The 23,867-nt window shown below is 38.9% G+C and overlaps 1 protein-coding gene across 1 annotated transcript in view; it reads left to right on the top strand.

The window, feature by feature from the left end:
• Positions 1-23,867, top strand: part of UNC79 (unc-79 homolog, NALCN channel complex subunit) — a 538,284-nt gene that overhangs the window by 195,361 nt on the left and 319,056 nt on the right. The window contains exons 13-15 of the mRNA XM_053710079.1: positions 9,171-9,342; positions 9,452-9,682; positions 10,396-10,586. Of these exons, the coding sequence (XP_053566054.1) occupies positions 9,171-9,342; positions 9,452-9,682; positions 10,396-10,586 (594 nt within the window). The remainder of the gene's footprint in view (positions 1-9,170; positions 9,343-9,451; positions 9,683-10,395; positions 10,587-23,867) is intronic.

Genomic DNA, 23,867 nt, shown 5'->3' with positions numbered 1-23,867 from the left:
GCGGCAGATTAGGGGTTAATAAATGTAGGTAGGTGGCGGCGATGTTAGGGACTGCAGGGGTTAATAATATTTTAATAATGTTTGCGAGGCGGGAGTGCAGTGGTTTAGGGATTAATATGTTTATTATAGTTGTGGCGATGTCCGGAGCAGCAGATTAGGGGTTAATATTTTTATTTTAGTGTTTGCGATGCAGGAGGGCCTCGGTTTAGGGGTTAATAGGTAGTTTATGGGTGTTAGTGTACTTTTTAGCACTTTAGTTATGAGTTTTATGCTACGGCGTTGTACCATAAAACTCTTAACTACTGACTTTAAAATGCTTTAGTGATCTTAGAGGTAGAGGGTGTACCGCTCACTTTTTGGCCTCCCAGGACAGACTCGTAATACCGGCGCTATGGAAGTCCCATAGAAAAAAGACTTTACGAAGTTTACGTAAGTCGTTTTGCGGTAAGGCCAAAGAAGTGTGCGGTGCCCCTAAACCTGCAAGACTCGTAATAGCAGCGGGCAGGGCCGCCATCAGGGGGTGACAGGGGTGACTCCTGTCAGGGGCCCAATGAGCCAGGGGGGCCCCATGAGGCAAGAACTAAAAAAAAAATGTTTTTATTTTTTTTTTTAAATTTGGGCAGCCACCAGTGCAGTGGGTACTACAGCAGAGTGCTAATTGAGCATGGAAAATGTTATTACAAGAAGTAAAGTATTAGCATTTGAGAGGATTTCTTAGTGTGCACTAAACCACTATGTGCAGTGTGAGACAGACTTGGCACTGTGTACAGTGTGTGTCAGTGGTAGTAGTTTTTTTGGGGCTAGGGGTCCATAAAAACTATTTTTTTTAGCAGCAGTGTATTTATGATTATTTGACAATGCTGTAGAAATTCTATATTTAAAACCATGCAGAAATGTTTCCTCCTCAATACACAAATGGTAGATGCCCTTTTGGCAGATATGCATTTTATATATATATATATATATATATATATATATATATATATATATAAAACATTCCATTCCAGTTTACTGCCCCTTCATGCAAGGACTTTCCAGATGCAAGGATGCATTTTATCTAAGATTTTTACATCTGCATAAAATTTTATACTCTCAGACTAAGATTGCTCAGTGTTTGAAATGAGACAGGTTAACTTAAAACTGTTCAGTTTACACTACAGCTGGCTTAATTTTGAAATACATACCAACAAGCCTAAATCCTGCATTTATCCAGATCTAATGGTATGAGTACCACAGCTTATGGTCCCACCAAGACCATATAGAGTACAGCATTTTCAAAATCCATAAGAACAGCTGACAGCTGGGAAAATGTGTACACTATATTTGAAGTGGGGTCTCTTGGTTGGGGAAAATGGGGAAAAAACAAACAAACATCATATGTCAACCTTTTAAAGGTACTTTTCTTCATCTAGCCATCTACCCAGCTCATTAATGTACAATTTTGAATTCACAGAATTATTTTTGTTTGCACATTTACAAATATGATTCTTTAAAAAGTGATCTCTTAATTTCTAAAAAATTTTTTATCATTCATGTCACACACTGTTGATTTAGGGGATGCAATGTGCATAAATGTTTCCTCCTGTGAGTGTTTCTGTGGGTGTCTATGTTTGTGCTTTGGTTTGTGTCTCTGAGTGTGTATGTATTTTTTATCTGTGGGTCTCTCTGTGAGGGTGGGTGTGTTTGTCTTTGTGCATTTTCTGTGGATGTCTGTGAGGGTGTGTGCATATGTCGTTGAGCTTTTTTCTGTGGGTGTCTCTGTGAGGGTGTGTGTATGTTTGTCTTTGTGTATTTTCTGTGGATGTGAGGGTGTGTGTGTATATGTATGTATGTCTGTGTTTTCTGTGGATGTCTCTGTTTGGGTGTGTGTTTTATGTGGGTGTCTCTGTGAGGGTGTGTGTATGTCTTTGTGTGTTTTCTGTGGATGTCTCAGTGAGAGTGTGTGTATGTATGTCTTTCTGTGTTTTTTATGTGGTTGTCTCTCTGTGTATGTATGTCTTTGTGTGTTTTCTGTGGGTGTCTCTGTGAGTGTGCAAGTTTGAGTTTGTGTGTGTGTGTCCATTGTCTGTTCCTTTTTAGGACATTTTGACCTTACTACTAATTATTCACATCTTTCTACAGACTTTGAGACTAACAAGACCTTTCCGGAAGTAACCAATCCACCATTTAACCTTTAAATTATTGTTTAGGCAGTTAAGGGCCCTTCCTTTCAGCCACTGCATGCTGTTGTCATAATTTAGTTGTCATCTTCCTTTACAAAAAGTCAATCAGAACTCCATATTTTGTTCTCCTTTTTTTTTACAAAACTGTAGTTTACCTCATTACTTGTCAGGTCAATGTAAACGAGTGCTAAGTGTCTGTGTCTGAGTGTGTTTCTTTGCGTGTCTGCTAGAGTGTCTATATGGGAATCCTTATGTGTGAGTGTGTGTGTGTGTGTTTCAGTGTATGAGTGCGTCTGTGTGTTTGTATGTTACTACCTTTACAACATTTCCAAGTTTAAATAGACACTGAAGAATAAAGTGCATATACGTTTTAGTCACTTGGTCAAAAATTGCACATGTCAAAGGGGGGGGGGGCCTGTTCAATGGTTGAGTCAGGGGCCCCAAAATTTCTAGTGGCGGCCCTGGCAGCGGGCGTAATAAAAAGCAGCGTTAGGACCTGTTAACACTGCTTTTTTACCTTAATGCACAACTCGTAATATAGCCGTTAGATTTTTTAAATTTTTCTTAGGATTTGTTTTTTTTAGTTGTTCTTTAGATTTTTTTATTTTTTTCATAGTGTTAGGTTTTTTGTAATTTAGATATTTTAAGTGGTAGTATTTTTTTATTTTATTAGAATAGTAAGGTTAATATATAGTTTGATGGTAGGTTTATTTTATTTCACAGGTAAGTTTTTATTTATTTAAAGATAGTTTATATTGTAATTTTAATTTAAAGTTAGGGGGGTGTAAGGTTTAGGGGTTAATACTTTAATTTAGTTTTTTGCGATGTGGGGGGCCGGCGGTTTAGGGGTTAATAGGTTTATTTAGTGGCGGAGGTGTGGAGGCCAGAGGTTTAGGGGTTAATAACTTTATTTAGTGGCGGCGATGTTGGGGAGCGGCGTAATAGGGGTTAATAGCTTTATTATAGTGTCTGCGATGTCGGGGTGCGGGGGAATAGAGGTTACTAACTTAATTATGGTGGCAGTGATGTCGGGGAGCGGCAGAATAGGGGTTAATAACTTTTATTAGTGGCGGCGATGTTGGGAGCGGCAGATTAGAGGTTAATAACTTTATTTAGGTGTCTGCAATGTCGGGGACGGCAGATTAGGGGTGTTTAGACTTTGGGTTTATGTTAGGGTGTTAGGTTTAAACTAAACTTTTTTTTCCCCATAGACATCAATGGGGTTGCGTTACGGCGATTGCCATTCCGCACTTCAGGTGTTAGGTTTTTTTCTGATACTCTCTCCCCATTGATGTCTATGGGGGAAAGCGTGCACGAGCATGTATTCTTAGCCCTTGGCTTTTGTGCGGTATGGAGTTAAACGCCACCATATCGAATGCACAAGGAGACCGTTTTTTAGAAACTAGTAATGGCAGCGCTATGGGGGTTGAAATACCGCAACTATCTCTTCTTGATATGGGTCCCCAAGGGTAGGACTGCAAATGCCATGTACACCATGTATATACTTTTGGTAAAGAACCATTGTAACAAACATGTTTCTTGATTGGCACCAATATTCTTTTTGGACGTGAATTAAACACTGAAATAGAAATATGCCCGTACCATGGTACTCTTATTTACTCTAAATCAACTACTGCGCTATCCATGGCAGAAATTATATTTTGACTGTGGATAATGCTCTGAAAGGTTTTATAGAGTGAAATTATCACAACAGCCCTCACATGGGCAGAAATTGGAAGTCCAAGAGAGTAACAAGCTGGTTCACATTGATCTTAAAGGGACAGTCAACACCAGAATGTTTGTTGTTTTAAAAGATAGATAATCCCTTTATTACCCATTCCACAGATTTGCATAACTGACACAGTTATAATAATATATGTTTTACCTCTGTAATTACCTTGTATCTAAGCATCTGCAGACTGCCCACTTATTTCAGTTAGTTTGACAGACTTGGGCCCCCATTACATATAGAGTGTCGCCCGCAAAAGCCGGCGACGCCAGATTTTACGCGATTTTGGTATTACATATACGGCGTAGCATACAAGTTACGCCCGTATATTTCACCCGTCGCTCGCAATTTTTACTCCCATAGGCTAACATGGGATCGCGGTATCCAATAACCAGCGCAAGGACTTACATGGCGAAAATGGAGAAAACTTACTCCATTTTACCTCGCCATAAAAGGCAGCCGTAGCAGGCCTTGCGCTGAGTATGGGAGCACCGCAACTCCCGAAAATGCCTGCAAAAATAAACTAACACCTAACGCATGCGCAATGTCTATCTACCTGTCAACCGCAATCCCCCACCGCAATAACTAATAAAGTCTATTAACCCCTAAACCACCATAGCCCACCTAGCCTATTAAATGTATTAACCCCTAATCTGCCGCCGCCAACGTCGCCGCCACTATAATAAAGTTATTAACCCCTAAACCTAAGTCTAACCCTAAAACCCCCCTAACTTAAATATTATTTAAATAAATCTAAATAATATTACTAATAATATTACTATTATTAACTAAATTATTCCTATTTAAAACTAAATACTTACCTATAAAATAAACCCTAAGATAGCTACAATATAATTAATAACTACATTGTAGCTATTTTAGGATTTATTTTTATTTTACAGGCAACTTTGTATTTATTTTAACTAGGTACAATAGCTATTAAATAGTTAATAACTATTTAATAGCTACCTAGTTAAAATAAATACAAATTTACCTGTAAAATAAATCCTAACCTAAGTTACAATTACACCTAACACTACACTATTATTAAATAAATTAAATTAAATAACTACAATTACCTAAAATTAAATACAATTAAATAAAATAAACTATAGTACAAAAAACAAACAAACACTAAATTACAGAAAATAAAAAAAATTTACAAGAAGTTTAAACTAATTACATCTAATCTAAGCCCCCTAATAAAATAAAAAAGCCCCCCAAAATAATAAAATTCCCTACCCTATACTAAATTACAAATAGCCCTTAAAAGGGCTTTTTGCGGGGCATTGCCCCAAAGTAATCAGCTCTTTTACCTGTAAAAAAAGAAATACAACCCCCCCAACATTAAAACCCACCACCCACACACCCAACCTTACTCTAAAACCCACCCAATCCCCCCTTAAAAAAATCTAACACTAACCCCGTGAAGATCACCCTACCTTGAGCCGTCTTCACCCAGCCGGGCAGAAGTCTTCATCCGATCCGGGCAGAAGAGGTCCTCCAGCCGGGCAGAAGTCTTCATCCGATCCGGGCAGAAGAGGTTCTCCAGCCGGGCAGAAGTCTTCATCCGAACCGGGCAGAAGAGGTCCTCCAGCCGGGCAGAAGTCTTCATCCAAGCGGCATCTTCTATCTTCTTCCATCCGACGAGGAGCGGCTCCATCTTGAAGACATCCGATGCGGAGCATCCTTCCTGGCCGACGACTAACCGACGAATGAAGGTTCCTTTAAATGACGTCATCCAAGATGGCGTCCCTTCAATTTAAGGTAGGAAAAATCCTATTGGCTGATGCAATCAGCCAATCGGATTGAAGTTCAATCCTATTGGCTGATCCAATCAGCCAATAGGATTGACCTCGCATTCTATTGGTTGTTCCAATTAGAACTTCAATCCGATTGGCTGATTGCATCAGCCAATAGGATTTTTCCTACCTTAAAGGGACAGTCTAGTCAAAATTAAACTTTCATGATTCAGATAGGGCATGTCATTTTAAACAACTTTCCAATTTACTTCTATTATCTAATTTGCTCAATTCTTTAGATATCCTTTGTTGAAGAAATAGCAATGCACATGTGTGAGCCAATCACACGAGGCCTCTATGTGCAGCAACCAATAAGCAGCTACTGAACATATCTAGATATGCTTTTCAGCAAGTGATATCAAAAGAATGAAGCAAATTAGATAATAGAAGTAAATTAGAAAGTTGTTTAAAATGACATGCTCTTTCTATATCATAAAATAAAAAATGTGCGTTTCATGTCCCTTTAATTCCGATTGGCTGAATCAGCCAATCGGAATTGACGGGACGCCATCTTGGATAACGTCATTTAAAGGAACCTTCATTCGTCAGTTAGTCGTCGGCCAGGAAGGATGTTCCGCGTCGGATGTCTTCAAGATGGAGCCGCTCCTCGTCGGATGGAAGAAGATAGAAGATGCCGCTTGAAGACTTCTGCCCAGCTGGAGGACCTCTTCTGCCCGGTTCGGATGAAGACTTCTGCCCGGCTGCAGGACCTCTTCTGCCTGGATCGGATGAAGACTTCTGCCCGGTTGGGTGAAGACGGCTCAAGGTAGGGTGATCTTCAAGGGGTTAGTGTTAGGTTTTTTAAGGGGGGATTGGGTGGGTTTTAGAGTAAGGTTGGGTGTGTGGGTGGTGGGTTTTAATGTTGGGGGGGTTGTATTTCTTTTTTTACAGGTAAAGGAGCTGATTACTTTGGGGCAATGCCCTGCAAAAAGCCCTTTTAAGGGCTATTTGTAATTTAGTATAGGGTAGGGAATTTTATTATTTTGGGGGGCTTTTTTATTTTATTAGGGGGCTTAGATTAGGTGTAATTAGTTTAAACTTCTTGTAATTTCTTTTTATTTTCTGTAATTTAGTGTTTGTTTTTTTTGTACTATAGTTTATTTTATTTTATTGAATTTAATTTTAGGTAATTGTATTTAATTAATTTAATTTATTTAATGATAGTGTAGTGTTAGGTGTAATTGTAACTTAGGTAAGGATTTATTTTACAGGTAAATTTGTATTTATTTTAACTAGGTAGCTATTAAATAGTTATTAACTATTTAATAGCTATTGTACCTAGTTAAAATAAATACAAAGTTGCCTGTAAAATAAAAATAAATCCTAAAATAGCTACAATGTAGTTATTAATTATATTGTAGCTATCTTAGGGTTTATTTTATAGGTAAGTATTTAGTTTTAAATAGGAATAATTTAGTTAATAATAGTAATATTATTTAGATTTATTTAAATAATATTTAAGTTAGGGGGGTGTTACGGTTAGGGTTAGACTTAGGTTTAGGGGTTAATAACTTTATTATAGTGGCGGCGACGTTGGCGGCGGCAGATTAGGGGTTAATACATCTAATAGGCTATGTGGGCTATGGCGGTTTAGGGGTTAATACTTGAATAGGTTAATTGCGTTGTGGGCTATGGCGGTTTTGGGGTTAATAATTAGGCTTATTGCGTTGTGGGGGGTTGTCGGTCTAGGGGTTAATATATTTATTATTAATAGTGAGAGGGGGGATTGTGGATGTAGGGGTTTTTACGTGTCTGGCTTATTTTTGGGAGGCATGTTAGACTTTTACGGGAGATTTGTTATTTTCTTTACTTTTCTTAGGCGCCGGCAGTATCTAAAGTGCCGTAAGTCACTGGCGACTCCAGAAATTTGTAGTTACGCTCATTTCTGGACATCTCTAGTTTATCCGACTTACGGCACTTTATGAACTGCCGGTGGGGTTTATGTAATACCCCGATGTGCGAGGTGAAATTACGGGCGGCGCAGGTTCCCACGCTTGCGCCAAAACCTGCGCCGTATATTTGATTGCGCCCTTGCATTTTAGCCAATCAGTGCTCACTCCGCAGTAAAATTCACGTGCATGAGATCAATGTTATCTATATGAAACACATGAACTAACGGCCTCTAGTGGTCAAAATGCATTCAGCTTAGAGGTGGCCTTCAAGGTCTAAGAAATTAGCATATAAACCTCAGAGGTTTAGCTTTCAACTAATAATACAAAGAGAACAAATCAAAATTGGTGATAAAAGTAAATTGGAAAGTTGTTTAAAATTGCATGCCCTATTTGAATCATTAATGTTTTTTTTGGACTTAACTATCCCTTTAAGCTTTCTGGATTGGATAATATCATAGGGGAGAAAGAATTTAACAGTGACCACCCAATGCTGATAATATTTTAATTTATTTTTGAAGCAAATACAAATAAAATAGTATTTGTAGAGTACATTAATTTGTATGTATTTCTTGTTTTGCGTACATGTCATTTTCTATCACTGTAATAAGTGCATTGTGCACATTTGACCAGATAAAATAGAGAGAGCTGCTGGGCTAAAATACTTAGTTGGTTATAGGGCCTTATACAAAAAGTCATTGACATGGAGATAAATCATCAAAATGTTTGGGGCCTTAAAGTATTATATTGCAATTCATGTGCCTCTGCTTCGCATGCAGAATCCTGTGAAAGACCTCACTTACAGACCTATTGTGATAATCTCACCTAAGTGATTATTTTAATCTATGCATTAAGCAATGTAAACAGGAAAAAAAAAATTAGATATTGTTTTCCACTCCAATAGAAGAGCTCTTTGAATGTATTTTATGATGTACAATAAGCCATTTTCAAGTTTGAAGTTATTCAAGTAGATCAGAAAACATTTTTTCTAAGGGTTTTCAAATGACTTTGAGCCCTTTTAATTCAGCATATACCTTTAGATCACTAACAACAATATTCCAGTCCTATATCCCAAGAGAAACAGAGTCAGGAAACCTCCTACTAAAGATCTTCTAAGTCTATTCCCTCTCTAATTTTAGTTAGTGGGCTCTATGGAATAACTTAGAAATTAAAAAGGCCATTAGTAAATCTAATATTCTTTCTCATTCAAGTGTGAGATATGGTCACCTAGTACTGTTAAAATGTCTCTATTAGAAACCACTGTCAGTTAAACCACTATGAGTTAAATGGCCTTTGATGAATATGCAGAGGACATCACACTTTGAACAGTGGATATAAAAACTCTACACACCCTTGTAAAATTTAGATGGGCTTGGATGTTCCTTTTTGTAAGAAAGGGTTTCTTTCTTACCACCTACCCCATAGCAAGACGTGTGCAGAATACGAGAGATGGTGGTCACATGCAAAGGGTGACCGGTACCTGGCAGATATTCTTGTAGTGTTGTTGTTAGCCTCTTGGTAGCTTCCCTGATAAGTTTTCTCCTCATCCTCTCATTAACTTTTAATATAATTTTTTTCAATTTTGCAGTTTGTTGAAAGAAGCTGAATTTCACGCTGAGCAAAGAGAATATGAAATGAACCGAAGAAGGCAAATGGGTCTTTCTTCCTCCCATCATTCTTTAGATAATACAGATTTTGATAACAAGGATGATGACAAACATGACCAGCGCATCTTGAGTCAATTTGGCATTTGGTTCTTGGTAAGCAGATATGTATTGGAGAACATTCTGTATCACAGCAATGGTTACTCAATATTACTAATAATTTGAATGGCTTTTTATGACTGTATTAATTTTCTCTGTATACTAGGTGAGTCTCTGCACTCCCAGTGAAAACACTCCTACAGAGAGTCTAGCGAGGCTGGTCAGTATGGTGTTCCAGTGGTTTCACTCTACGGCTTACATGATGGATGATGAAGTTGGAAGTCTTGTGGAGAAACTTAAACCTCAGTTTGTCACCAAATGGTTGAAAACAGTTTGTGACATTCGGTTTGATGTCATGGTTATGTGTCTCCTCCCAAAACCAATGGAGTTTGCAAGGGTAAAGTTCTGTATAAAACATTAATTATTCTTTTATCAAATAAACATATTATCGACCTTCGTCAGAATAATGCAAAACCTTTGCATTGTTTGATAAATATAGACTTCTCTTATAGGAGCATCGTATTTCTAAAATTTAGAAAAAATTGGAATAAGTTTAATTTTTTTTCATTATTCTTTTTCAAAAATTAATTTTCAAACTATTGATTCCTATACTTAAAGAGATATGAACCCCAATTTTTTTTTTTATTTCATGATTCAAACAGAGCATAAAATTTTTAAAAAGTTTCCAATTTATTTATATTAGCAAATTTGCTTAGTTCTCGTGTTATTCTTTACTAAAGAGATATCCAGAAAGGTAGCGTGCACATGTCTGCAGCACTACTCGACAGGAAACGAGTGCTCTTGCTAATGTATAACATTGTTGCAAAACTGCTGCCATATAGTTCTTCTGACACATGCACACTTCTGAATTTACTTTCATTTCAACAAAGGATAAAAAGAAAATGAAGATAATTTGTTAATAGAAGTAAATAGGAAAGTTGTTTAAAATTGCATGTTCTGTCTAAATCATGAAAGAAAAAAAATGGGTTTCATGTCCCTTTAAGTAAGAGTCCTATTTTCGCTCGGCTTAAGGTACCATAATTTCCCTACGATGTCAAATTAAACGTATTAAAAACTTGGTATTTATGTTTGATCTATTTTATGCTCTAGGTTGGCGGATACTGGGACAAGTCTTGCAGTACTGTCACCCAGCTGAAAGAAGGTCTGAACAGAATACTCTGCCTTATCCCTTATAATGTGATAAACCAGCCAGTGTGGGAATGCATTATGCCTGAGTGGTTAGAGTCTATCAGAACTGAAGTTCCGGATAACCAACTCAAAGAGTTCCGTGAAGTGCTCAGGTTTGTGGGACAAGTTACATTTTCTGTTTACTATAAATAACTGATTACTTGTTGTGCTTAAAGAGGCATAATACTTAAATGATAAATCACTTGAAAGTGATGCAGCATAATTGTAAAAAGCTGAAAGGAAAATATCACCTGAACATCTCTATGTAAAAAAAGAAGATATTTTACTTCACAATTTCCTCAGCTTACCAGAGTAAGTGTTCTGTAAAAAGTTATCTTTTAGTGACTGCCCAGCTGCAGGTAAAAAAAAAACAGAAGAAGAAATGAACAGCAGCCAATCAGCATCAGCAGTGCTGAGGTCATGAACTCTTTTACTGTGTTCTCATGAGATTTCATACTAAACTTCCTTAAACTGAATAGGGAAATAACTCACTCCCTTGTCTGTCCTGGGACAGGCACACTGATTTACTGCTTAAAGTCCTTTACAATGGGGTGTGAATACTTAGGACATTTTGAGGTAAAATATCTTTCTTTTTACATAGAGATGTTCAGGTGATATTTTCTAGTCAGCTTTTTACAGCTATGCTGCATCCCTTTCAAGTGTTTCAACATTTGGGTATCATGTCCCTTTAATTTATAAATATTATTATTATTATTTTTTAGGAAAAATTAGTGAAAGCGATATTTGCGCTCCACTGTGTAATACCAGCGCACACTAATATGCTGGGAAGCATTGCGCTCATGAGACGGTGTTTCCATAGGTGGCATAAGCGAATGTGATAAGTAGCGCAGCGATGGCAGCATTTTTAATGATATATGTATATGCTTATTTACATATATATTTATGTGTAAATATGTGTATGTACATACATTAACACATAAATATATATGTATATAAGCATATACATATATATTTACTGGGAGCACACAGTTCCCATAGACCGCAATATAAAGGCTCTTTTCAGTTTAATGGCGTGATCGAGCGTGCTGTGACTAGACAGCGTGCCTGATGCGCTTAGTTAAAAAACAGACCCGGTCAGTAGAGCCAGGAGCGGCGTTCTGAAAAATAGATTTTTTTGTAGGTAAATATCTTTGCAATACTCTGCTTTAGAAACCTGGCGCTAGGCTAATGTTATATAATTCTGCACTGTGTGCAAAATTATATAACATTATTTGGTGGGGTTACTGGCCCTTTAAAGGGCCACTAAACCCAAAATCTTTCTTTCATGATTCAGATAGAGGATACAAATTTAAACAACATTACAATTTACTTCCATTATTTATTTTGCTTAATTTTTTAGATATCCTTAGTTGAAGAAAAAGCAATGCACATGGGTGAGCCAATCACACGAGGCTTAAAATTGCATTCTCTTTCAAAATCATGAAAGAAAAAATGTGGGTTTAATGTCCCTTAAAGATTTGATCACAATCTTGTGCCTTTTCAGCAGATAATGATTTCTGAGCATTGGCCGGAATTGTCTGTATGTTTTTCCAGAGATCCCAAACCTAAAATTTTAAAGCTCCAAACTATTATCTCCAGAAAACAAAATCCTTATCTGCCTTGTCAACTTATCATTTTCAGAATTTAAAAGCCAAATCGTCAGGATTAACTACAAACAAAATAGAAATTCTATGGATTTATCGATTATATCACAGTGTTCAACCGGATAGTGCAGTATTTTAGCAGTCTGTCCAGTAAAATCGTCACAAAAATACTTGACAGCTTATTAAAGTCTGTGGGTTTTAGTTAAATGTAAAGATCATTCTTTGTATCAATGCATTACAGATATGGAGCAATAAGAAATAAGTGACAATCAAGAGGGTCAAATCACTATTGTCTGTGTTGTGCAGCAGCTCAGGAGGTAAAATGGTTGCTTTGCATGTTACTGGCAGCCATGGGGTAAAATGATTGCTCAATTGTGAAAAATATAAATAGCTGTATTAAGAGGGAGGGCTTTTTGTGTGGGGGAGCATTGTGTGACTTCAGCTCCCATCATGCTTAGTAAACCTGAGATTGTCCAGTATTTTTGTGGTAGACAGCTGTGGTAGACAGCTGTGGTAATTTGGTGTAATCATGTTAAAGGGACATTCCAGTTAAAATTGGAATCCACATGGATACATTTCAGTTTTGAATTGAAGCATTTTTGTAATATATATCTATTAGCAAAAAGACTTCTAATAAAAGCTATAGCTGTTTCAAGAGTGTATTTAAATATGCACCGTGCCACCAGCATTTTAAACACGGCACTTGTTTAGAGAGCCTAAGGTGCATGTATCATCTGGTAATGACTCAATTTGTTAATTGATGACATGATACAAGCCCCACTGATGATCTGAGCAGCTACACTTCACATGCATGTGCAGAAAACACTACAACAGTGATAACTTTTACTAGAAGCATTTTTGCCAATACATGTATATTGCAAATCTCTGATGCAATTCATTTATGCGCATTTACATTTTTAGCAGAATGTCCCTTTAATAGGTGACATGTGCTATTTTTTTGTTGTGCTCCAAAACCATTGAGATATGAGTTTATGTCTCTGTAAGGGATTTGAACAAGAGTATTGTCGGTAATCGGTTTACTAGTGAAAAGGTTAGCATGAAAGCTTTTTTACTTAAGTAGGTGGTGTTTGTATCTGTTTGGGGATGTGGCTTTCTAATGACATCTAATATGGTGCAGGGTAATGTCAGTGTGTTTTGCTCATGAACAAAGCCAGTGTTCTATTTGTAAACTTTTTAGTAAATGGAAACGTCTGTGGCTTAGTAAGTCCTTTTAACAGTAGAATATTTGTCTTTAAATGGATAAAAACCTGAAAATGTTCTTTTTTTGTTATTATAGCATACAATTATTAAAAAGTTTTCTATTTACTTCAATTATCAAATTTCCTTTGTTCTCATGATATTCTTTTGTTGAAGAGATCCCTAGTTAGGTGTCTGGAGCACTACATAAGTGCTGCCATCTAGCGCTCTTGCACATAGATAAGATTCTTGCAAAACTGCTGCCATATAGTGCTCCAGACATACGTCACTGCTTTTCAATCAAAGATACCAAAAAAACTAAGAAAATGTGATAATAGAAGAAAATGAGAAAGTTGTTCACGTTTGCATGCTCTGTATTAATCATAAAAGAACATTTTTGGGTTTCATATCCATTTAAGTATCAAGAATTTGGATTGTGATCAGTAAAACAGGACTGGCATATTTTAAGAAAAGGGCCATTTTTCACCAAACAGAAAATGTAAAATGTTCTGGCGATAAACAATAAAAATGGCTGATGGTGACCGCGCCAGCAATGAAAACTTAATGAAACTATAAATCGTTATCAGCCCCTATACTTCATACACAGTTTATCTGTCTCATTTCACTGTGGCACACATTGTATATTATATTGCAAACTCACACTGTGACACATCGTCTGGCACCTGTTCCCGTGGCACTTTCCCTGTGACACAGTTAATATCAGTGTTTTTCAACTCCACTGAGTACAGGTGTGTCAGTCACAGTGAGTACAGGTGTGTCAGTCACAGTGAGTACAGGTGTGTCAGTCACAGTGAGTACAGGTGTGTTAGTCACAGTGAGTACAGGTGTGTCAGTCACAGTGAGTACAGGTGTGTCAGTCACAGTGAGTACAGGTGTGTCAGTCACACTGAGTACAGGTATGTCAGTCACACTGAGTACAGGTGTGTCAATCACAGTGAGTACAGGTGTGTCAGTCACAGTGAGTACAGGTGTGTCAGTCACAGTGAGTACAGGTGTCTCAGTCACACTGAGTAAAGGTGTGTCAGTCACAGTGAGTACAGGTGTGTCAGTCACAGTGAGTACAGGTGTGTCAGTCACACTGAGTACAGGTGTGTCAGTCACAGTGAGTACAGGTGTGTCAGTCACACTGAGTACAGGTGTGTCAGTCACACTGAGTACAGGTGTGTCAGTCACACTGAGTACAGGTGTGTCAGTCACAGTGAGTACAGGTGTGTCAGTCACAGTGAGTACAGGTGTGTCAGTCACAGTGAGTACAGGTGTGTCAGTCACACTTAGTACAGGTGTGTCAGTCACAGTGAGTACAGGTGTGTCAGTCACAGTGAGTACAGGTATGTCAGTCACACTGAGTACAGGTGTGTCAGTCACAGTGAGTACAGGTGTGTCAGTCACACTGAGTACAGGTGTGTCAGTCACAGTGAGTACAGGTGTGTCAGTCACAGTGAGTACAGGTGTGTCAGTCACACTGAGTACAGGTGTGTCAGTCACACTGAGTACAGGTGTGTCAGTCACACTGAGTACAGGTGTGTCAGTCACACTGAGTCCAGGTGTGTCAGTCACACTGAGTACAGGTGTGTCAGTCACAGTGAGTACAGGTGTGTCAGTCACACTGAGTACAGGTGTGTCAGTCACAGTGAGTACAGGTATGTCAGTCACACTGAGTACAGGTGTGTCAGTCACAGTGAGTACAGGTGTGTCAGTCACAGTGAGTACAGGTGTGTCAGTCACAGTGAGTACAGGTGTGTCAGTCACAGTGAGTACAGGTGTGTCAGTCACAGTGAGTACAGGTGTGTCAGTCACACTGAGTACAGGTGTGTCAGTCACACTGAGTACAGGTGTGTCAGTCACACTGAGTACAGGTGTGTCAGTCACAGTGAGTACAGGTGTGTCAGTCACACTGAGTACAGGTGTGTCAGTCACAGTGAGTACAGGTATGTCAGTCACACTGAGTACAGGTGTGTCAGTCACAGTGAGTACAGGTGTGTCAGTCACACTGAGTACAGGTGTGTCAGTCACAGTGAGTACAGGTGTGTCAGTCACAGTGAGTACAGGTGTGTCAGTCACAGTGAGTACAGGTGTGTCAGTCACACTGAGTACAGGTGTGTCAGTCACACTGAGTACAGGTGTGTCAGTCACAGTGAGTACAGGTGTGTCAGTCACACTGAGTACAGGTGTGTCAGTCACACTGAGTACAGGTGTGTCAGTCACACTGAGTACAGGTGTGTCAGTTACAGTGAGTAAGTAGCTGGCCAGCCCAGGTGAAGAACATGCCAATGGTATTCAAAATGACAATAAAGATGAATCCATACCTAGGCATTTTAATGAATGGAATACATTTAACATACATTATACATTTTTCAGTTAAATAACTGCAATATTACCAATGAGAGGTTGCAATAGATATAAAATTCTAGACAAGAAAGGACTATGCTGGATATGTTTATGGATAAATCTGGGAGATCGGCTACTTTATTGATAGGTAAATTTAAGTAACATATGATCTCAGTGTTGAGGTATTTTTGATTGTTTTAATTAGGTTCTAGGGATTTTTTTCTTTTTGAAAATTAAACAATATAATTTAAATAGAAAGATGCATAGTGCTATTTAAAAATTAAGTATATATATCGTACCAGAAAATAACTATAGAATGTGCCATATATTTACACTATTTTTACTATAACTTCTCATTTATGTTGGATTTTTTATGACTACAAATCATTAGCATTTAAATTCTGGAAGTGCAGTAATTAGTCTTGGTACCACTAGGGGGCAAAAAATGCGGCAGACAATTTCACTATGGTTTTATGTATTTGTATAAGTATTCCATAAAAGTTATTTTTCAAATTCAATTACACCTTAATAGTGTGAGCAATATTGTTGATGTTCACCAGTAGGGAAATTCTGGCCTGTAAGGGGCACTTGAAAGTATAATTGAGAAATACAGCTGTCTATGATGAATATTTGTCTTAGCTGCATCAGAACCAACATATAATGTAAGGGAAAAACTGGAATACCCCTTGCTCCAAGTACCCCCTGGGATCACATTTCTCAGCATGAGAAACTAGGATATAGAGAGATACAGGGATTATCACTTCAAATGAGGGATTTTGCCTCATTTGCTTGTATTCTCTCACAAAACTGCACATGGTAGTATGAGTATCAAATCTTCAAAATGAGATTCAGCAGATTTGAACTATTAGCCATCCTTTAGCTAGAGGGTTATATGCACTTCAAATTATTATTGTAACTCCTTCCAATTATACTTGATGTAAATAACCATAGTTTAACCCCTTGTACCCCTTTCTACTCTAGCAGGACAGGGAGAGAAGTAAACAGGGGGGAGGGGATTTAACTGAGTAATCAGGAATAAATAGTAGATAGTAATGATCTCCCACAATGCTACTCTCTACTGTATATGTGCAGCCTTGTGATAACCTTTGTTTCCATTGCTTTTACCTCTCAGTTGCCAGAGGGGGTTGCAACACATTGGGCTAGATTACAAGTAAGGTGCAAACGGTTTTGCTCAAGCGATTTCGTCTTTTCGCAAGCCTTTTTTTATTGCAGTGATATTTCAAGTTTACACTTCAGTCCTTACCGCAATCTCAGAGCTTTGGTTAACTGTTTTCAGAAACAAAAAGTTGCACAAAGCACTTCAAAAATACATTGCAAAGTACAGTTACGCTCATATTAACACTGTCTGATAAGAATTATGTTTAAAAAAATTGCACAAAAAAATTATAAGGGCTCAAAGATATGAGATCTCGGGTGTTAGAAAAAAAAAGGCAGGCAAAGGGCTTTAACATTGAGATGCATAAATATACATAGCTAAAGATGTATTTGTATGTATAGATATGTCTATACAGTATATGTGTACATATATATTAAAGTACAGATGGCCCTCGTTTTACAACGGTTCAATTTACACCGTTTCAGAATAACAACCTTTTTTTCCAGTCATGTGACTGCTATTGAAAAGCATTGAGAAGCAGTGCATTTATTAAAATAGCCAGTAGATGGAGCTGTCCGCTTGTGTTGCAGCAAAGCCAAGCAAGCTGAAATTAATCAGTTTAACCAGACCTGAGCTATCGAGCAGATTTCAAGGGAACAATATCTTCCTGGCTATCGTTATTATATTTAATAACGATTTTAAAGGGACAGTCTTAGCCAAAATAAACTTTCATGATTCAGATAGAGCATGTAATTTTAAACAATTTTCCAATTTACTTTTATCACCAATTTTGCTTTGTTCTCTTGGTATTCTTAGTTGAAAGCTTAACCTAGGAGGTTCATATGCTAATTTCTTAGACCTTGAAGCCCACCTCTTTCAGATTGCATTTTAACAGTTTTTCACCACTAGAGGGTGTTAGTTCACGTATTTCATATAGATAACACTGTGCTCGTGCACGAGAAGTTATCTGGGAGCAGGCACTGATTGGCTAGACTGCAAGTCTGTCAAAAGAACTGAAAAAAGGGGCAGTTTGCAGAGGCTTAGATACAAGATAATCACAGAGGTTAAAGTATATTAATATAACTGTGTTGGTTATGCAAAACTGGGAAATGGGTAATAAAGGGATTATCTATCTTTTAAAACAATAACAATTCTGGTGTAGACTGTCCCTTTAACTATGTATTTAATGTAAATATTTCACATTCAATAATGGGAATAAGCTATGTTTGCGAGATGGGTGTTGTTTTTTTTTCCAACATTTTTTTTCTCCATTGACTTTTGTGGGGAATGCAAAAATGTGAAAGTGTTTGCGCGATTTCGGTGTTAGCTTTTTTTTTTTTAATAATTTTTTCTCTCCATTGATTTCTACGGGGGTTACATGCATATGAGTGCGAAAACAAGTTTTGTACTATTCGGGTTACCGCTATAGCAAAATATTTATTTTTAAACTTGTAATACGAACGCAACCCGACTAGCGCAAATTGCTTAATTCTAGCTCAGTTTTCACGATCGCGAAAAAAATACCACACCACTTGTAAACTAGCCCATTATAGGCTAGATTACAAGTGGAGTGGTAGTTTGCTCTTGAGTTCAAGCGCTAAAACTGTTAGAATATTTTTTTGTGCTCACCGACTCATATTGTTGAAAAGTTGAAAGTTAAACGTTTGCGCTTTCGCAGTCGCAAAGTCACTGTAACAAATAGACTTTGTGAAGTCGTGAGCGCAAAATTGCACACAGACTTCTATGGAGCAGAATATGTTCTATTTATTCTTAAAGAGAGATTTAAATATATATATATATATGATGGATTTTTGCACAAATATATATTTATAACTATATATATATATAGATGATGCTATTTAGGTGTATATATATATATATATATATATATATATATACAGTATATGGATATATATATATATATATATATATAAATATACATAGAACATATTACCCTATGTTTCTTTATGTTAAAGCCCTTTTTTTCCTAACACCTGAGACCTCATATCTTTGAGCCCTATAACTTATTTGTGTGTTATTACGAGTGTAGCTGTACTTTTTAAAATGTATTTTTGATGTGTTTTGTGACACTTTTTTGTCTCGTAGTAATAATTCTAGTTCGCATTTACTTTCAGCGAAATTTAACTTGCATGCAAAAAGCCACAAAAACCTGTTATCACTTGCGTGCAATCCATAGCTACATAATCTTTTCCCTGAGTATTAGCCTATTTAGTTTAGTTTAGTTTCTCCTACAATGGTGTGTCCGGTCCACGGCTTCATCCTTACTTGTGGGATATTCTCTTCCCCTACAGGAAGTGGCAAAGAGAAACACCCAGCAGAGCTGTGCATATAGCTCCCCTTAGGCTCCGCCCCCCCCAGTCATTCTCTTTGCCGCTCTGAACAAGTAGCATCTCCATGGGGGTGGTAAAGAGTATGTGGTGTTAGTTGTAGTTTTATTTCTTCTATCAAGAGTTTGTTATTTTAAAATAGTGCCGGTTTGTACTATTTACTCTACAACAGAAAATGATGAAGATTTCTGTTAAAAGAGGAGTATGATTTTAGCACCAGTAACTAAAATCCATTGCTGTTCCCACACAGGACTGTTGAAACCAGAGAACTTCAGTTGGGGGGAACAGTTTGCAGGGTTATCTGCTTCAGGTATGATCAGTCATTTTTCTAACAAGACCAAGTAATGCTAGAAGACTGTCAGTTATCCATTCTGGGATATGTAAGCCATTTTCTTAGACTCAGTAACAGAATTAAGGCTTATAACTAGGGCTCAATGCTGGTTGACACTATTGTGGGCTAAGTCGATTACTTTTTATTATGTTTATGTGACATTTTAAGTGTTTTTCAAACTTAAACACTTTTGGGGAACTTTATTTTCGCCTGGCAGTTGTTTAGACGCCTAATCTTGTCAGAAAGGCCCCTTCACTCTGGAATGCAGAGGGAGGGGGCCTCATTTTCGCGCCTCAGTTGCGCAGTTGCTTTTCACTAGGCAGTTCATGCAGCTTCACGTGGAGTATCTAGATTGGAAAAGGACTTCAGAGAGGCTTATTACTTACTTGAATAACCCCTAAGGAAGGTAAAACACAGCAGTAGAGACTGTGGTGTGGGACTGTAGTGTCTTTAACCGGTTAATTACTGTTATAGCTCCGGTTTGGGCATTTAAGGGTTAAATTGTCTGAAAATTGGTGTGCAATACTTTCTAAGCATTAAGACACTGTGTTGAAAATTTCATAAAGATCGGATATTTCTTTGATGGTTTTCTGACATTTCTATAATAAAGTGTACACTTTTATTATTTAAAGAGACAGTAACGGTTTTGTATAAAATAATTTTTATTGCATTAAAACTCTGCCTAAGTCTGTCTAACATGTCTGTGCCTTCAGATAGCCTATGTTCTGTGTGCATGGATGCCAAGGTGGTTCCCCCATTAAATGTATGTGTAAAGTGCGCAATAGCGTCCAAACAGATAAAGGACAGTACTGTCACTTTTAAAGATGTTGCCCAAGATGAGACTTTAAATGAAGGTAGTGGGGATAGTTCATCATCCTCTCCTTCTGTGTCAACGCCAGCTTTGCCCGCGCAATTGATACCTAGTACATCTGACGCGCCTATGGCTGTTACTATGCAGCAGTTAGCAGCAGTAATGAATAATTCTCTAGCAGCCTTTTTAGCCAAAATGCCAGTTTTCCCTAGAAAGCGTGATTGCTCAGTTTTAAATACAGAGAATGAGCAAGCAGACGCAGGGGATAATTCATCTGTGGTACCCTCACATCAATCTGAGTTGGCGGTGAGGGAGGGCCTGTCTGAGGGAGAAATTTCTGACACAGGGAAAGTTTCTCAGCAGGCAGAGACTGATACCATTGCATTTAAATTTAAACTAGAACACCTCCGCGCCCTACTTAAGGAGGTGCTAGCTACACTTGATGATTGTGATCCTCTGGTGATTCCAGAAAAATTGTGCAAAATGGACAAATTTTTAGAGGTTCCAGTGCACTCTGATGCGTTTCTGATACCCAAGAGGGTGGCGGATATAGTGACTAAGGAGTGGGAGAAGCCAGGTGTACCATTTGTTCCCCCTCCTATATTTAAGAAAATGTTCCCCATTGTTGACCCTAGAAGGGACGCATGGCAGACGATCCCTAAGGTTGAGGGGGCAGTTTCAACATTAGCTAAGCGCACAACTATACCGATAGAGGACAGTTGCGCTTTCAAAGATCCTATGGATAAAAAACTAGAAGGGTTACTTAAGAAAATTTTTGTTCAGCAAGGTTTCCTTCTGCAACCAATTTTGTGCATTATTCCTGTCACCACGGCGGCGTCTTTTTGGTTCGATGAACTAGAAAATTCGCTCCAGAAGGAGACTCCTTATGATGAGGTCATGGACAGAATTCACGCACTGAAGTTGGCTAATTCCTTTATTTTAGATGCCGCTTTTCAATTAGCAAAATTAGCGGCGAAAAATTCAGGTTTTGCAATAGTGGCGCGCAGAGCGCTTTGGCTAAAATCTTGGTCGGCGGATGTGTCATCCAAAACAAAATTGCTCAATATTCCTTTCAAAGGTAAGACCCTATTCGGGCCAGAATTGAAAGAGATTATTTCAGACATCACTGGGGGAAAGGGCCATGCCCTCCCACAGGATAGACCTTTCAAAGCAAAAAATAAGTCTAATTTTCGTTCCTTTCGCAATTTCAGGAACGGACCGGCCCCTAGCTCTACAGCCTCTAGACAAGAGGGTAATGCATCCCACCCCAAGCCAGCATGGAAACCATTGCAAGGATGGAACAAGGGAAAACAGGCCAAAAAACCTGCTGCTGCTACCAAATCAGCATGAAAGGATAGCCCCCGATCCGGGACCGGATCTGGTAGGGGACAGACTCTCTCTCTTTGCTCAGGCTTGGGCAAGAGATGTCCCAGACCCCTGGGCTTTAGAGATTGTCTCTCAGGGGTATCTCCTAGAATTCAAGGACCTTCCTCCAAAGGGAAGGTTTCACATGTCTCGCTTGTCTTTAGACCAGACAAAGAGAAGGGCATTCTTACATTGCGTAGAAGACCTTTTAAAGATGGGAGTGATACACCCAGTTCCAAAAGCAGAACAAGGACTGGGTTTTTACTCAAACCTGTTTGTGGTTCCCAAAAAGGAGGGAACGTTCAGGCCAATTCTGGATTTGAAAATCCTAAACAAATTCCTCAGAGTTCCATCATTCAAAATGGAAACTATTCGAACAATTTTACCAATGATCCAGAAGGGTCAATACATGACTACAGTGGACCTAAAGGATGCATACCTGCATATTCCGATCCACAAGGTTCACCATCAGTTCCTAAGGTTCGCCTTCCTGGACAAACATTATCAGTTTGTGGCTCTTCCCTTCGGATTGGCCACTGCTCCAAGAATTTTCACAAAGGTGTTAGGGTCCCTTCTTGCGGTGCTAAGGCCAAGGGGCATTGCGGTAGCACCTTACCTCGACGACATCCTAATTCAGGCGTCGTCCTTCCACAAAGCAAAGGCTCATACGGATATTGTTCTAGCCTTTCTAAGGTCTCACGGGTGGAAGGTGAACGTAGAAAAAAGTTCTCTGTCCCCGGTCACAAGGGTTCCCTTCCTGGGAACAATAATAGACTCGAAGTCAAAACTTTCAAATGCTTGTCGAGTTCTTCATGCCATTCCTCAGCCTTCTGTGGCTCAGTGCATGGAGGTAATCGGTCTAATGGTTGCGGCAATGGACGTAGTCCCTTTTGCCAGAATTCATCTCAGACCACTGCAACTGTGCATGCTCAAGCAGTGGAATGGGGATTATGCAGATTTGTCTCCCCAGATACAAATGGACCAGGAAACCAGAGACTCGCTCCTCTGGTGGTTGTCTCAGGATCACCTGTCTCAGGGAATGAGTTTCCACAGACCGGAGTGGATCATTGTCACGACCGACGCCAGTCTCTTAGGCTGGGGCGCGGTATGGGACTCTCTGAAAACTCAGGGTCTATGGTCTCGGGAAGAATCTCTTCTCCCGATAAACATTTTGGAACTAAGAGTGATATTCAATGCGCTCCTGGCGTGGCCTCAACTAGCGGAGGCCAAATTCATAAGATTTCAGTCGGACAACATGACGACTATAGCGTACATCAATCATCAGGGGGGAACAAAGAGTTCCCTGGTGATGATGGAGGTATCCAAGATCATCAAATGGGCGGAGGATCACTCCTGCCATCTATCAGCAATTCACATCCCAGGAGTGGACAACTGGGAAGCGGATTATCTGAGTCGTCAGACTTTCCATCCGGGGGAGTGGGAACTTCACCCAGAGGTTTTTGCCCAGTTAACTCAACTGTGGGGCATTCCAGATCTGGATCTGATGGCGTCACGTCAGAACTCCAAAGTTCCACGTTACGGGTCCAGGTCCAGGGATCCCAAAGCGACATTAGTAGATGCCTTAGTGGCGCCTTGGTCGTTCAATCTAGCTTATGTCTTTCCACCGTTTCCTCTTCTCCCCCGGCTAGTAGCCAGGATCAAACAGGAGAAGGCTTCGGTAATTCTGATAGCTCCTGCGTGGCCACGCAGGACTTGGTATGCAGACCTGGTGAATATGTCATCGGTTCCACCATGGAAGCTGCCTTTGAGGCAGGACCTTCTAACTCAAGGTCCATTCGAACATCCAAACCTAGTTTCTCTGCAACTGACTGCTTGGAGATTGAACGCTTGATTCATGCAAAGCGTGGTTTTTCGGATTCAGTCATAGATACTCTGATCCAGGCTAGAAAGCCTGTCACCAGGAAGATTTACCATAAGATATGGCGGAAATATCTTTGCTGGTGTGAATCCAAGGATTACTCATGGAGCAAGATTAAGATTCCAAGGATACTATCCTTTCTCCAAGAGGGATTGGAGAAAGGTCTATCAGCTAGTTCTTTAAAAGGACAGATATCTGCCCTGTCTGTTTTGTTACACAAGCGTTTGGCAGCCGTGCCAGACGTTCAGGCGTTTGTACAGGCTTTAGTCAGAATCAAGCCTGTCTACAGACCTGTGGCCCCTCCATGGAGCCTAAACTTAGTTCTTTCAGTTCTTCAGGGGGTTCCGTTTGAACCTTTACATTCCATAGATATTAAGTTACTATCTTGGAAAG

This window comes from Bombina bombina, chromosome 1 (assembly GCF_027579735.1).
Source record: "Bombina bombina isolate aBomBom1 chromosome 1, aBomBom1.pri, whole genome shotgun sequence".
Lineage (NCBI taxonomy): Eukaryota > Metazoa > Chordata > Amphibia > Anura > Bombinatoridae > Bombina > Bombina bombina.
The sequence above is the reverse complement of the archived record's forward strand: the minus strand, read 5'-3'. Positions and strand labels throughout refer to the sequence as shown.